The sequence below is a fragment of the Macrotis lagotis genome, chromosome 3, assembly GCF_037893015.1.
Source record: "Macrotis lagotis isolate mMagLag1 chromosome 3, bilby.v1.9.chrom.fasta, whole genome shotgun sequence".
Classification (NCBI taxonomy): domain Eukaryota; kingdom Metazoa; phylum Chordata; class Mammalia; order Peramelemorphia; family Peramelidae; genus Macrotis; species Macrotis lagotis.
Genome location: NC_133660.1, coordinates 302,986,329 through 303,002,277, shown reverse-complemented (window position 1 = coordinate 303,002,277; position 15,949 = coordinate 302,986,329). Strand labels below are relative to the sequence as shown.

Below are 15,949 nucleotides of genomic sequence, written 5' to 3'. Positions count from 1 at the left end.
GGTCACATGTGATGACTTGATGTTCTTCATGGTCTCCAAATTTCTGAAGCTGTGTAGTAAAATTTGGCACTGGGTACAATTTGATGGTCACCATAATTAAGAAGAAGGAAAAAAAGGATCTGAAGCAATCCTTCTTCCAGCTAGAAATAGATTGTGGAGAAATCCAGTCACAATAATCCTCATATTTGGGACCGACTCAAAAGATGATTACTCACATGGAAATTGTACACATTTTAGCCCAATGAGGGCCATATCTCAAAATTCCGTATGGATTGTTGTTTCTCCATAATATCAAGGAAAGTTTCTGGCCCATCGGTCATAACTTATCAATGGGAGGGGAACACATTTGCTTTCTGAAGAAATACATTGTTGAATATATACTCCCACATAGGAAAATGAATAGCTTCATAGCTTCTAATTAAAAAAGGAATTTGGAGAACAACTAATTCAATCCTATAATTTCTTACATGAAGAAACAGAGGACCAAAAAGGCTAAACATTTTTTTCAAATATGATATTTACAGTAAGGGACAGAGAATTATATAAGTGTATTTCAATCTTAGGGCTATTCCCATCATACCATACTCAATTTATTCCATTTGTCCCTTTTCTGTTCTGGAATCTTTTTCACTTCTGAGGTTTATAGACAAACTTTCTTGACATGAAAGGAGAAAGTGTTTACTTCTTCTAAGGAAATATTCTTTTGCTATTTCTTAGTATGACAATTAAAATGTTTTCTGTTTAATATGTGTCCTTTGTTTTCAATAAACCAAAAGATAATTGCTTATTTTTTGCTTAGTGTCTTAGAAGTCTTAGAATAAACTTAGGATAGCTTTTTGGAGGAGCCACATGTGATGGGGGCACTGGATACTATAATTGAGTGCAAGAAAGCTCAGGTAAGGATAAATTGCTGCAATAATTTTAATCTTAATTTTAAAAATATTTTGTGCAGAGATAAAAACCCTGAATTTTGGCTAACGCTAGATTTTAGAAAAGATGGCAGCTTAATTCTCATGCAGATTACAGGATAGCAGAGAAATGACCAAAAAAAGAGAAGAAAAAAACCACAAATTTTTTCAGAATTTGCAATGCATTATCTAATATCTGATGGAAGTATTTGCTAATAAAACTACACATAAACAGAGCTGTATACAAAAAAATGTAAATAATGTTACTTAAATTATAAGATCAGGGGTGTTTAGGTGGCACAGTGGATAGAGCACTGGACCTGGTGTCAGGAGTCCCTGAGTTCAAATTTGGCTTTAGACACTTAATAATTACCTACCTATGTGGCCTTGGGCAAAGCCACTTAACCCCATTGCCTTACAAAAGCAACAAAAAAAAAATTAAAGTATAAAATCAAAGGAAATTGAAATTTACTTCATTCCTGAACATTTCTACATTTGAATTATATTAAGAATTAAAATCAATACATTTCTCTGAACTTGAATTGACCTTTATTAAATTTAGTGTATTTCAGAAAATTTCCCTTCTACCTCTAATATTTGATGATTTTAAGAGAATAATTGCATGAGATGTAAGATGATGGAACATTCAAATATGATCCATGAATACTTTATAAATGCTTCTTTTGACTTCAGAGTCTCCTCTCTCTTCCTCCTAGTTCTTTGCTTTATCCCCCACTGATTCAATCTTTTCACTATATTATGCTATCATATTCACCTTCTTCCTGTGTCTCATCTATATATGCTTCCACTAACTGCTCTTATAAATGAGAAAGTTCATGCATTATTAGTATCTTCTTCTCATGCATACAAACAGATCAACATCATTACATTCCTCATAGTTAGTTCTTCTTGTCATTCCTCTCCATGTGTCACATGAGTCCTGTACTTGGAGATCAAATTTTCTGTTCAGCTTTGGTTGTTTCAATAGGAAAGTTTGAAAGTTCCCTATTTCATTTAAAGTCCATCTCTTCCCCTGAAAGAGTATGTTCAATTTTGCTGGGTAGTTGATTCTCGGTTGTAAACCAAGATCTTTTGCCTTCCAGAATATCATATTCCAAGACTTACAAGCCTTTAATGCAGAAACAACCAGATCCTGTGTAATCCTGACAATAGAGCCACAGTAGTTGAGCTGTTTGTTTCTGGCAGTTTTCTTTTTGATTTGGGAGTTTTGGAATTTGTCTATAATATAACATTTTTTCACCAAATTGTTGATCTGATTTTCATAATTGTTCTCATTTTTCTTCCCAATTTTTCCTCCCCCTCCCTTAACTGTTTTCAAAGTCTTTTTGAGCTCATCCATAGTCTGAGCCCATTTTCTATTTCTTTTGCAGGTTTTTGATACAGAAGCTTTGATTTTTGTCATTATCTGAGTATGTGTTTCTAACTTCCATGGGACTAAAGTAATCCTCTATGTCAGATTCTTCCTTTTCTTTTGTTTCCTAATTTCCTCTGCCCAAAACTAATTTACAGAACTTCCAAGGCTTTAGGATTTTTTTTTAGGTCACCCCACTGGGACGTTTATTTCACCAAAGTCTTAAGTTGTCTTGTTTGTGCTTTGATATTTAGATGACCATAGAGGTATCCTCTGTGCTGGAGCTGTAAGGAGAGGGCCTGCTGGGCTATCTTAGTATGGAATCCCAAACTGCAACCTGGATCTGAGTGTGGGCAAACACCAGAGTCCTGCCCCAAGGGAAAACAGAGACATTTCTGCCTTGTTCCCTGACCCACTTACCATATGTGGGCTATGCTCTAGAGGTTCAGACTGCTTTCTCCTCATGAAGATTCTGAGGCAGGCTGGTGATCCTCACTCTACACTCATTGTGGTCTGGCCGAATTCTCTCCCTGCCCCTACAAACTGTTCCCAAGCTGTGCTGCTACTGGGGATTTTTCCAAGTTCCAATCCTGTTGAAACACACCTTTCCTGCGGAATTTTGAAATTATCTTTGCCTGGGAAAATGTATCACTCAGGCTTTCTGTGGGTTCTACCCCTCTAAATTTTGGCTAGAGTCATAATTTGATGGCTTTTAGAGTTCCCTGAGGAAGGATTTCCCAGGAAATGCTGCCTCCCCACTGCCCATCTTGGCTCCATAAAAATGACTTTTAAAAGACTGACATAGAAATCAAATAAATTGTGTTCCACCTAGAATAATTAGACACTTTTAATAATAGTTAAAATAAGAACAATTTGATACAAAGCAAATTAAGCTGTCTTTCTGTATATTGTCTGTTTCATGTGAAATTTTTCTAAATTTCTGAAGCTATCTAATCAAACTTTGACAATGGGTACAATTTGATGGTCACAATAAAAGGTAAAAAATTAAAGCATCCGACACAATCCCTGTTCCTGTTAAAAATAGATTCAGGAGAAGTAACATTAATAATATTAAGGAAAGAGTTATAAACTCTTTACTTACATGGAAATGGTAGCTATTTTGGCCTGATGAGAGTTGTATCACAATATTCTTTATGGACTATTGTTTCTCCATAAAGTAAAGGAACCTTCATGACCCTTAGGACATAAATGATGGTAAGAGAGAAGGGAATGCAATTGCTTTCTTAAAAAGTATATGACTAGTTCTTGTTCACTACTTTGGAAAATGCCTGTCCTCATAGCTGTCTAGCGAGAAGGAAATTCAAAGAGCATCCAAATACAATCCATTAACTTCTTATATGGAGAAACTGACAGTCATAAACATTAAGCCTTTTTTCCAAATTTGAAGTTTGCAGTAAGTGACAGAGAAATCTGTGAGCTTATTGTAAACAGTGCTATTTCCATTAGGCTTTACTCCCATTTATTCTATTTTTCCCTTCCTATCCTTGTCCTGGAATCTTTTTCAACACTCAGATTTATAGATAGAATGTCTGGACATGAAAGGAGAAAGTATTCACTTTGACTACGGAATTATTCTTTTTCTTTTTCTCATTATGACAATTTAAAATGCATTCTTTGAAATATTTGTGTCCATTAGGTGCCACAGAATAAAAAATTACATCTTTAAAACACACACATACTCTAATTTTGACAGAGGATTCTTAGAATAAACAGCGGCTTTCTGCAGAAAGTCATTTGTAATATGGTGCACTGAATCCTATAATTTTATGTAAGAAGACTTTGAGAAGGAAAAATTTTTCTTAAAAGTTTTAATCTTTATTTTGCTATTTATTTAATTTTTTGGTTTTTGCAATGCATTAGGGTTAAGCAACTTGCCTAAGATCATACAGTTAAGGAATTATTAAGTGTCTGAGGCTGGATTTGGACTTGGGTTACCCAGATTCAAGAAGCTGTGCTCTCTGCACTGAGCTACCTAACTCACCATAAATATAAATTTTACTTTTTAAAAAGATGTATGTAGAGAGAGAAAAAAAAACTCTTATTTAGGGCATATGCTAGACTCTAGAAAAGATAGAACTTAAATTTATAATAAAATTACTGGATAGTAGATAAATGACAAAAAAAGCAGAAAAAAATCATAATCTTAAAAATGCTTTCCTGATCCATCCAATACTGTATCAAATATTTGATGGCAATAGTGGCTAATAAATTATATATTCATAGATCTACTTACAAAAATTTCAAATAGTGTTGCCTAAAATAGATTAGAGCTATTGGAAATAAATTGAAATTCTGTTTGTTCCTGAATATTTTTCCATTAAAAATTATAATGTTAAAAAATATATCCAATAAATTTCTGTCCTTGAATTCATCTTTATTACATTGAGTTCCAGAATAATTCCCTTTTACCTCTAATATTTGATGAATAAAACTGAATTATATTTTGAAACTTAAAAAGGTAGATATTAAAATGATTTCCATGAATCCTGTATAAATGTTTGACTTCAGAGTCAATTTATTTTGGTGGATGATGTTAAATACTAGGAAGGATAAGGAATTTCCTATGCAGAACCACTAACCTCTATTCAGCTTTTACCAAAACTTAGTTCTAGATGAGATTAGAACAAATTGAAATAGTAATTTTTTTCCTTGGTTTTCCATCAAGTCACAGTTTACGGGCCCAATTTCCCCTAAGAGAATATCCATCGGGGGTGCTAGGTGGTGTAATGGATAAAGCATCGGCCCTGGAGTCAGGAGTACCTGGGTTCAAATCCAGTCTCAGACACTTAATAATTACCTTGCTGTGTGGCCTTTGGCAAGTCACTTGAACCCATTTGCCTTGCAAAAACGTAAAAAAAAATCAATCATTTCCTTGTAGCATTGAACCCTGTAGCAAGATTTCTAAAGTTTCATGCAACTTCTGAAAATAATTGCTTAAGGAAAACTTTAGGCCATGCCATGCTGAGTGATTGTGCACCTATGTCTCCCATGCAGCACAATCAGTTCCAAAGAGAACTTTAACATGTTCCAGAATCCGTCTTCTGTCCCTGCTACGAACACTTTCCCTGTGTGTGTTCTCCATAAAGTTGTCTTTTTGGCAATCCTATGCCTGGCATTTGAAGAACATGACAACTTTATTGTACTTGCAGTCTCTGTACCAACCTTTGAACGCTTGTTAGTTTAACTAGCAAAAGGACCTCATTACCTGATGTTTGATCCTGCCCGGTGATCTTCAGAAGCTTCCTAAGACAATTTAAATGGAAGTGATTCAGTTTTCTTACATGGTACTGGTAGGTTGTCCCAGTTTCACAGGCCTATAGCAATGAGGTCAGCACAATGACTCTGCAGAAATTCAGTTTGGTTTTTCAGTCTTAAACCTCTTCTCTCCCTTTCTTTCTATTGGAAACTCCCAAATACTGAGCTAGTTCTGGCAATGCATATCTCAAACTCATTATCTATGTGTATCTCCTTGGAAAGGACATTGCCTGCTATTTCTGTTTCTTACTCCATTCCTCCCAGGGACTTCCTGCCATATTTGGTAATCTGAACCTATTTTAGCAATAATGTCACCCCAAATTATAAGCTTTTCCTCTTTTGGTGCATGATCATAAGTATCTCCAGTGCTTTTAAACATTTTTCTTTGACTCCATCACGATTTGCACTGATGTTGGTGGCATGGCATTTTCACAGTAGCAATTCTTATTGTCATGAGCCTGTCTTTCACTCTTTTTAGTAGACATAAAAGCTTGTTGACTAAATTAGTTTAGATCAGAAAACATATATTAATTCTGAGGCACTCTTCTACACTGCAGCCACTCCAGAAAAATGTGTATCAATCTCTGACTTCAGTAAACTAGGTCATCATTTGCAGCCTTGTTTCACGGAGGGCTGATATTTTCATGATACAACTGTGTTCTCTTGCAACAAGATCTGTTCATCTTTCAGATGTATTGGTATGTGCACATTCCCTGCACTGAGTGTGAGTAATATTTTTGCAGGTGTTTTAGTTTCTCTCTCTCTCTCTCTCTCTCTCTCTCTCTTTCTGTCTCTCTCTCTACTTTAAGTAGAATACAGTTCTTGTCATAAATGATTTTCCTAAGTTGATGCTGCTCAAGGTCATGTCTAAAATAATTTATGTAGTTAATTAAAATAACTAGTCATTCCACCTAAAATATCATTAAAATAGTAAACTGAAATATCCACAAACAAAACAAAAGGAAACAATGTTATCAGGAAGGAATTTTTTCTAGACAAATCACTTGTTTCCTCTCTTATCATTCGATAAGTCTATGCCGCAATGTGGTTTTTCAAGATATAACTTCTAGTTATGCCTAAATAATCCTATCCCACATTTTTAGATGATTAAATTCTTGTGGATCAGCATTTACTTTTTCTGAAATGGGGATGTAACGCTTTCTGATATCTTAGATTTCACCCTCCTCTACGATTCTATAATCCACATTTTGTGAAAGAGAATATTATTGTTGATCACAGTGCAGTGATAAGGTCAATGGCAATGAAGAGAATAATTGGAAAATTCTAAAGTTCTTAGGAGAACTTGTGGTTTAAGTATTAGCTTCATATCTCTGAGCAGATTAATCAGAGTTTAGAACTGTCATTCTTAAAGTTTTTGGACTTTATTGAGAGTCTAGTGAAATATATTGATGACATTTCAGAATAACACAGAAATTAAAATACACAGAATTATGGGAAAACGATTATATTGGAATACTTATAGTTTGGCTATGTAATTACTGTACTCAAAGTACAGAAATCCTTTCAAATGTACTCTCATGATATGACCTTGGCATTGGCACCTTGCCACCATGACACAGTTTAATTTTCTTTTATCTATATAACTATGATATGAAATGGTTTCTTACTCTCAAGAACAGAGGGAAAAATAAAAGAAAGATTCTATTCCCCTATTCCCCAAAAGCATACCCTAGTGATTGGGCAAATTCATACTAATTGGCCAGAGATGATTGGGTTTGTTCTGATCAATATCAGATGAACTGGTGTTATTTGCTGTTTCATAAAGTTCTTGTATTACCCTGGAGACTCACTGACATGCATGCAGTCTTTTGGGCCCATAAATTTTGAGATACATGATATAAAAAGCTGCCTGTTTAGTCATTTTTGACAAAGAGCAGAACATATGATGGAGGATTGAAATGTATGAATGATTAGATGTTTCAACCTTAGCAAATACTTTGTTCTTTTAAAATTTTGAAAACTTTAAGTCTCAAAGTTCCCAATTCTTTGACTGTCAAAGGTAGGAAACTCTTTCATTTTCCCTTTTGAGAATTCTAGATAAAATGCCTTTCAAGGAGAGTTTGATTTTCTTTAAAGGAATAAGGAAAGTTGCAATAGTACAATTCAAATAAACTATTAGTTGTTCCCGGATTCTCCTTGTTTCAGGGAGAAGAAAATCCTGAACATAAACATAAGAACCATCTGAACGTATTTTTTTCTGTTTAGTGGACAGTATGAATTTTGCATATATTTATGAATTGTCATGGTTTGTGTTCTCACCAACTTTGTGGACCTTATGACTTGGATTAGTCTTCTCTCTGGGTCAGTTCATAATAACTTGGTGTTTTTTCAATTTTTCTGTGTTTTGTTAATTATAAATCAATATCATTTCCTCCCTTTGCAATTTTCAGAATTTTGTTATATGCAGTTACAATTGTGATTCTGAAAACAGATGCAAATTCTTTATTCTCTCTCTCAGTTGTTGTCGTCCCTAAGAACGTGGGACATAGCACTAAACTCATAATCTATGATTTTATTTTCCATAAAGGAGAAAATTACAGTAAATATATTAAAAATGAAGATTGAGAACTATCACAATTAAAAAAATCCACAAATATGAATTTTTACAAATCTTCATATCTTGGTCATTGAATTTCAATATAGGAAAAGAAAAAATTAACAGTGCAAAAGAGGACTCAGAGAAAATGCTTAGGACAGAAAAAAAAGATCCCGTTCCCAAGTACTGTTCAATCATTATTCTCCTGTTTCTCCCCTCTCTTATTGATCTTATTTTTGTTCTTTTCCTCAATTTTTTGTTCTTAAAAATGATAATTGTTTGAAATGATAGTTATTTTTTGCATTATTGTTATTATTATTTTGCCAAGATTTTGTGTGAAACTGAAGCCCAAACAGCATCATTTTAAATGTTTCCATGTCAGTAGTTCGTAGGATTATTTGCAGCACATTGCAAAGTACTGAGAAGAAATGACACCAGTAAAGCAATGGAAACAGTTTACTTTTCTCCTGACAGCAAGCTATGGCACTATTGTTAAGTCACAATGATTTGATTATGGGGAAGCCACTGATTTAATGCACTTTAAATGACTGAATGATATTAAATGCTGGTAATAAATTTCTAATCTCCCTTGAGTAGTAGCAATCTTGAACTGCAAGGTGCTGATTACATGGAGAATTTAGGAAGAGGAGCAATCATTCAAAGTGAGCCTTGTCTCAGTTACTTAATTAGCAAAATCTGAGTCTGATGCACCCTTGTTCAGATAGGTCTTCATAGAAATCTTGGGATTATTTCTCTGAATATAATTCAAGGTTGGTCATCCTTTGACAAAAGAAACATTTAAGGACCTATAGAATGCTCATGGCATAAGAGCTTTTGTGGTTATCTAAATCTGTTCTGGCTGATGAACTTCCAGTTTACTCTTATGTTTACTTTTTTTTAAATATTAATTTCTTTCTTCAGATGTGATTTTAATTACAATTTTCCCTTTCTTTAATATTCACTGACTTTTTCTTCATTCAATGAATATGAATTTTCTACAGTTTTAAAACATATAAAGTTTGGCACTCATACAACATCTAAGGAATGAAAGAAAAAAATTGAAATTGTGTAATTTCAATTTTTTTATCTTATTTGCTTATGTTTCACAAAATCATTTGTAAATGGAAGAAAGATTGATTCATTTATGATTTGTACTTATTTTTGTAATATTAACCATTTGTGTCTGACTCTTAAGGGCCCTATTTGGAATTTCTTGGCAAAGGTAATAGAGTGGTTTATATTTTCTTCTCCAGGTCATTTGTGTAGATGAGGCAAGGTTATACACAAAGTAAGTGTCTAAGACTAGATTTTAACTCTAGGGGATGAGCCTTTCTGACTTCAAGTGAGGTACTCTATTTGCTTCATCACTCAGGTGGTCTTATAATTTGATATCAGAAATTATTAATAATTTCTCTTGTTTCAGTTGCATGAATATTCATTTACTCAGTATCTACAACTTCAGTGACATTCAATATAGCTAATTAGTCTGAGTAAAATCATGTATTTACAGTAATGTCATAATTTTTAAAATTAGCATTGTAAATAAAGCAAGCATTATCATTGTAGAGCATAATGAAAAAGATGAATGCAGACAAATGTCAAATCTTTTTGTAAGATTTAAAAGCCCTTTTAAATTCATAATGAAGTCATCAAATAACTTTATTTTTCTGTTTCTTCCCCTTTGTGCTTTAGAGAGGGCTAGCATAGGGATATATATATATATGTATATATATATATATATACATATATATATATTCACATATATTTTTGTGTACATCTATAACTTCCTACCAATATGCAGATATATGTAAAATTATTCCTTCCATGCATCAATTTAATATTGCCTTTCCTGGAACCAGATAGTAAATTTCTTCATTTGTCCTTCATTTGGGTCAGTACTTTGGGCATTTATTATAGTCAAAAATGAATGATTATTTTAAAGTCATTCTAAAAAATGTTTCTTTTGCTTTATATATTATTCTCTTGATTATGTTCATTTTCCACTTCCTTATTTTGTGCAAGTATGTATTTGCATTTTTCCCCTAAGATCTTTGAAGATGGTTTTTCTAATAGACTTTCAATTCAATGATAATATAAGTTCTTCAGCTATTTGCCAATTGATGGCATTCTGAAATTTCTAGTTTTATTCCTGTTATCAGAAAAAGTGCTGCTATAAAAATTTGATTAAGTATAGGTCTTTTGCCTTTTCTTTAATCATCTTTGAACATATACTTAGAATTAAGCATACGGTCTGAGCACTTTGATAATTATTAGAGTGTAATTCTACATTATTATTTTGAAAAATGGTAGGATAAATAAACGATTCCAGAAAAAAATGAATGAATGAAATCAAATATAAGTTACTTTTTCCATGATCATTTTAGCTAATCTGGCAGCTATAAAAATATATCCTATGGGTATTTTAAATTCCCATTCCTCCAGTCATCAGGTATTAAGAACATTTATTCATTTGACAATATATAGCTTTGGATTCTTCACGGAAAATATTATATGTTCATATCCTACTGTTTATCAATTCCATTTACCAATTTATTTATTTGAAAGACACAACTGTGAATTGGTAAATGGTTGAATATAGTCAGAAAATATGACTCTTGATTTGTTCACTTCCTATCTAATTGACCTTGAGAAAGTCACTTAAAATTTCTTTATACTCAGTTTCTTCACCTTTAACATGAAGAATCTTAAAGAGATATTCTGTATGGTTAGTAACAGATCTAGATTTATGAAGTTCTTTTTCTTTCTCTCTTATTGAAAAGGACACTTTGTGAACAGGATTAATTAATATCATTTTCATATCTTTGGATGAAACAAACATGATTTTCTCAAGTGGGAAAGAAATAGATTTTTGACATTTAACCATTGAGCTAGACTTGAATTCATGGAGGACATATAAAATATGTTTTGGTTTGTGACCACTTTCATAAAAATATTATAAAGTAGGAGATAATGAATATCAGTAAGAATAATTAACATAAAACTAAAATATTTCTGATTTTGGTATGATCAGTAACAGCAATAGGTGAACAGAATGGCAATGATATATCATGAAAAATTAAAGTGTGAAATTATATATACATATATATATACACATATATGTATTTTACATAAAATCAAGTGCATATGCCTATACTTATTGCAAAGTTGCTGAATTATTGAAAATATATTTCCCACAATTAGGATTTTGATAATCACACTGTGCTTTGCACTTGTTGCACCATCTGGAGTATTCTGTCCAATCCAATATGGCACGTTATACAAAGAATATTAACAAGATATAAAACCTCCACAGACTGACAATGAAGAAGGTGAGTATAATGTATACTATAAGCCATTTATACATTTAAAAGAATGGGAATGCTTTTCATTAAAATAAAAAACGTAGGGAAGACGTGATAATTTGTCAAAGCTTTGAAGAATTATCATTTGGAAAGAGAAAGTTTTTTCCCCAGAGATCAGAAGTAGAAAAGATGGCTATAGGTAACTAAGAAGGATACTTATGTTTGATGAAAGGGAATATTTTTAATTAAATATATGAAATATTTTAATAACAAAAGATAAATAAATTCAATGGAGAAGGTTAATAGAAAAAATAAGTAGATTACACATTTTAGTTAGTATTAATTCCAATTATTTAGTGACTCATAATCTCTTCATTTATTGACAAAAAGTTTAATCCTTCATAAACAAGCCAGAGAAATGTTCAGGGTTGATTGCAACAGATTTTTGCAGGTGAGCTTTAATAGAAATATTTCCTGGAATATTTTTAAGGGTGCAGGTAAAATAATAACATTGGAATTCTTGACAACAGATAATGATTGTGTACTATAGGTTCATTTGTTCTGTTTTTCTTCTGTTACTTTTTACCATTTAACAAATTATGAGATCTCACACACATCCTTCCCTTCTTCATTGAAGACATAGAAATGAAAAACAACGTAACTGAATTCATTCTTCTTGGACTGACACAAGATCCAGTGAAAAAGAAGTTAGTATTTATTGTCTTCTTGGTTTTCTACACTGCCACTATGTTAGGAAACTTGCTCATCATTGTGACCATCAAAACCAGTCCCACACTTGGGTCCCCTATGTATTTCTTTCTGTCTTATTTGTCCTTAGCAGACTTCTCTTTCTCTAGTACTACAGCCCCCAAACTGATTGTAGACAGCCTCTCTAAAAAACAGGTTATTTCCTTTAATGAGTGTATGACCCAATTAGTTCTAATGCATTTATTTGGAAGCTTGGAAGTCTTGATCCTTGTCCTCATGTCTTATGACCGCTATGTGGCCATCTGTAAACCACTGCATTATTCAGTCATCATGAACCAGAAGATGTGTGGGAATTTACTAACGATGGCCTTTATGGGGTCTTTGCTGCATTCTATCACCCAGGTAATGACTGCATTAAATTTACCCTTCTGTGGTCCTAATGTGATAGACCACTATTTTTGTGACTTGCAGCCTTTGTTGAAATTGGCCTGCATTGATACATATGTGATAAAACTATTGGTTCTTTTCAACAGTGGAATCATATGCTCTGTGAGTTTTATGATTCTTATGACTTCCTATATTTTAATCCTTTATTCACTAAGAAATCATAGTGCAGAAGCAAAGCGTAAAGCCTTATCCACCTGTACCACTCACGTAATTGTGGTCATTATATTCTTTGTTCCATGTATTTTTATTTATTTTCGACCTCCTGTTAACTTCCCTATGGATAAAATGGTATCTGTGTTTTATACAATCGGAACTCCTTTGCTCAATCCCTTGATCTATACACTGAGGAATGCAGAAGTAAAAATTGCTATGGGGAAGCTATGGAGGAAGAAAGCAAGTTAAGACGGAAATTTGCATGCATTGCCTTGCTCTCTCACATGCCTTGTATGACACGACACAGTTGTCTACCTCAATTTGCTGAACTCTAAAATGAGAAAAATTAACACACCTACCTCACAGGGTTGTTGTGAGGATCAATTCACAGAATATTTTTAAATTTCTTGACCAAAAACATGAACTATTAAAGATGTTCATAAATTGATTATTACTAATATGTATCAACATGGAGAAGAGGTTCCAGGTGCTTTTAGTTGTCTCTGATGCCTAAAATTAGGAATATAATATATAAAGTTAATTTTATATAGAATAATGAATCATTCTGTTAAGTTCTGCCCCCCAAATCAAAATAGTAAAAGCCCTAGAATTGGCTACAGTTTCCAATTATAACAGGCACCAGTGTAACCCATAAGTGATATATATATATATATATATATATATATATATATGTATATATATATATATATACATATATATATATATATATATATATATATATATATATCAAGAACTATGAGATTTTTGGGAAATTAGTCACAATTCTTGCATCTTCTTGCTCAAAAAAGGTATCATGATCAGTTTTTTAGCCACCAGTGACATAATCTGAATAAGTATATATTCTTCACTCCAATTTAACAAGCCACAACAGATTAGACTGTTCAGTAGAAAAAAAAGATAGTAGCCATATGATTAATTCAAAAAGATACATAGCAATGCAAGCACTTACATGGATAGTTAGATAGGTAAATAGAAATATATATATATATATATATATACATATATATATACATATATATACAGATACATAGATAGATATTCGGGTGATTGGATATGTAGATGGGTTGAAGGATAACTAATTAGGTAAACATTTCAATATACTGATGAATATATAGGTATATAGAAAGAGGGATGTATAGGTGTATAGACAGATATGAATTAGACAGATATTTAATAAACATTTATTACATTCCAACCAATGTACTATGTACTGGTGGTACAAATACAATTCTAAAAATGTGTAGTGCCTTAATGTAGAAGAAGAATGAAATGCTGCATGAATCGTTTATGATAAAAAAAATCAGGGGTGGCTAGGTGGCACTGTGCATAAAGCACTGGTCCTGGAGTCAGGAGTACCTGGGTTCAAATCCGGTCTCAAACATTTAATTATTACCTAGCTGTGTGGCCTTGGGCAAACCACTTAAACCATTTGCCTTGCAAAAACGAAAAAAATCAACATAATTTTTTTAGTGCTTGAGAAAAAATGTGAAGCAAATAAAATGAGAGAAAAGTTCTGTGGTATATCCTGAATGTTGCTGATTAGATATAAATAGGTTTTAACATTAACCTTTCTCACAAATTAGAGGCAAATTTGTATTTCATATGAAATCCAAATAGCCAAAGAAAACCTTTTTTTTTAAAGACAGGGAAAAGAAAATAGGAAGAAATACATGTACCCTTCTTTTTGAAAGGCAGTGTGGTTAATTGGCTTGCCCAAGAAGAAACATTTAGTGTAAGAGTTGGATTTGCCCATGATCAGATAGCTATGTGTCAGAGATCAGATTTGAACTCAGGTGTTCCTGACTCCAGGGCCAGTGCTCTATTCATTGTGCCATCTATTTTTCCCGGCTTGTATTTATTTGTGGAGAAGTTGGCTATGGCAACTTGGAAGACAAAGAGGAAAAAATGAATATTTGGTAGATTTGAAACATGTTTGATATTCTACTGATTTCTGGGGATGGGGGATGTGACATCAGATCTTTCTAAAAATAAATAAAATTCCCAAGTTTTGAATTATCTATTAATTTTTCTTATTCCTTCTGCACTTATGGAAGAAATTTTCCTATTTACTTGTGTATTAATGGTCATTCAAATGATCAGTTTCTTCTAGAATATATTTGGTTCCTTTTATTTTAGATTGTGGATATCTAATTTACATAAACACTTCACATTAAATTCACAAATCATGTCAAAATCATTTAGGGGAAGAAATTTGAGAGGGAAGTTACATAATTATGACAAATATAGTAAAATATCACTGCTCAATGAACAATTTTAAAAGTAAAGCATCACCACCCTATAAAATAGCATAAAGTTTTTCCTAACCCCCAAATGATATTTATATGAAAAATTCAATGATCCATCAAGGATAGGAAAGTGATTATCAACACCTTTAACTGAAGGGGGAATAAAAATCCCTTACCACATCATTAGAAATAGAAATAAATATGGTACACCATTATTGCATGATGGCAAAACTCAAGTTTTAAAGGTCTTAAAATATCTAAAAATTATCATTTTATTTCCATATTTTGCTGAAACAAAATTTATCCCACATTAATTTCTAAAGTTAAAGAATCTTCAAATAAAATTAAAATGACAGGCAAAATTGCATATATATAGTAACAATTTTGTTGTGATTTTAGCAATATCACAGGAATTTAAGTGTATTTTCAAATTGTGGAGGGAAATACTTTCTCATTCAGTTTTTTTTACACGCTAAAAGAAAGTTTGTTTACACAAAAATAATATATGATAAATTCATAGTCTTATTGATCATCCACACAATGATACATTAACTCAATTATCTCAGAATGTGAACTACTGTACAAATCAATTCTGAAATTGGGTCTTTGTAGAAACCTTAGGTGAAGGTTCATTGCAAGGAAGTTAAAAATCACAAAATATTAAAATATTAAAAATCACACAATAATTTGTAATTGTAACTCTAGTAGTTATATTAAAAGAGATTATGTATCTTCATATTAATAATTGAGCAAAGTGGTCTTGGGGTAGTTGGATGACATGACAGTCTGTGGAAATGGTTTCACCCACTGATTGGGTGAAATCAGTATCATGAATGGGTGATTGGGATTGTTTCCCCATGGGCAACTCCACTATGTTCCAGCAGTTTTATTCTCTAAAGAAATGAAATTTTTGTAAGGAGCATACTGTAGGATTCTGGATTTTAATCTACTCTGCTATT

At 32.4% G+C, this 15,949-nt stretch overlaps 1 protein-coding gene across 1 annotated transcript; it reads left to right on the top strand.

The window, feature by feature from the left end:
* The first annotated feature begins 11,834 nt into the window (after nucleotides 1-11,834).
* Nucleotides 11,835-13,158, top strand: LOC141517047 (olfactory receptor 4C11-like). The gene has a single exon (XM_074227981.1). The coding sequence runs from the start codon at nucleotides 12,061-12,063 to the stop codon at nucleotides 12,970-12,972; it is 912 nt and encodes a 303-aa protein (XP_074084082.1). The 5' UTR covers nucleotides 11,835-12,060; the 3' UTR covers nucleotides 12,973-13,158.
* The last annotated feature ends 2,791 nt before the right edge of the window (nucleotides 13,159-15,949 follow it).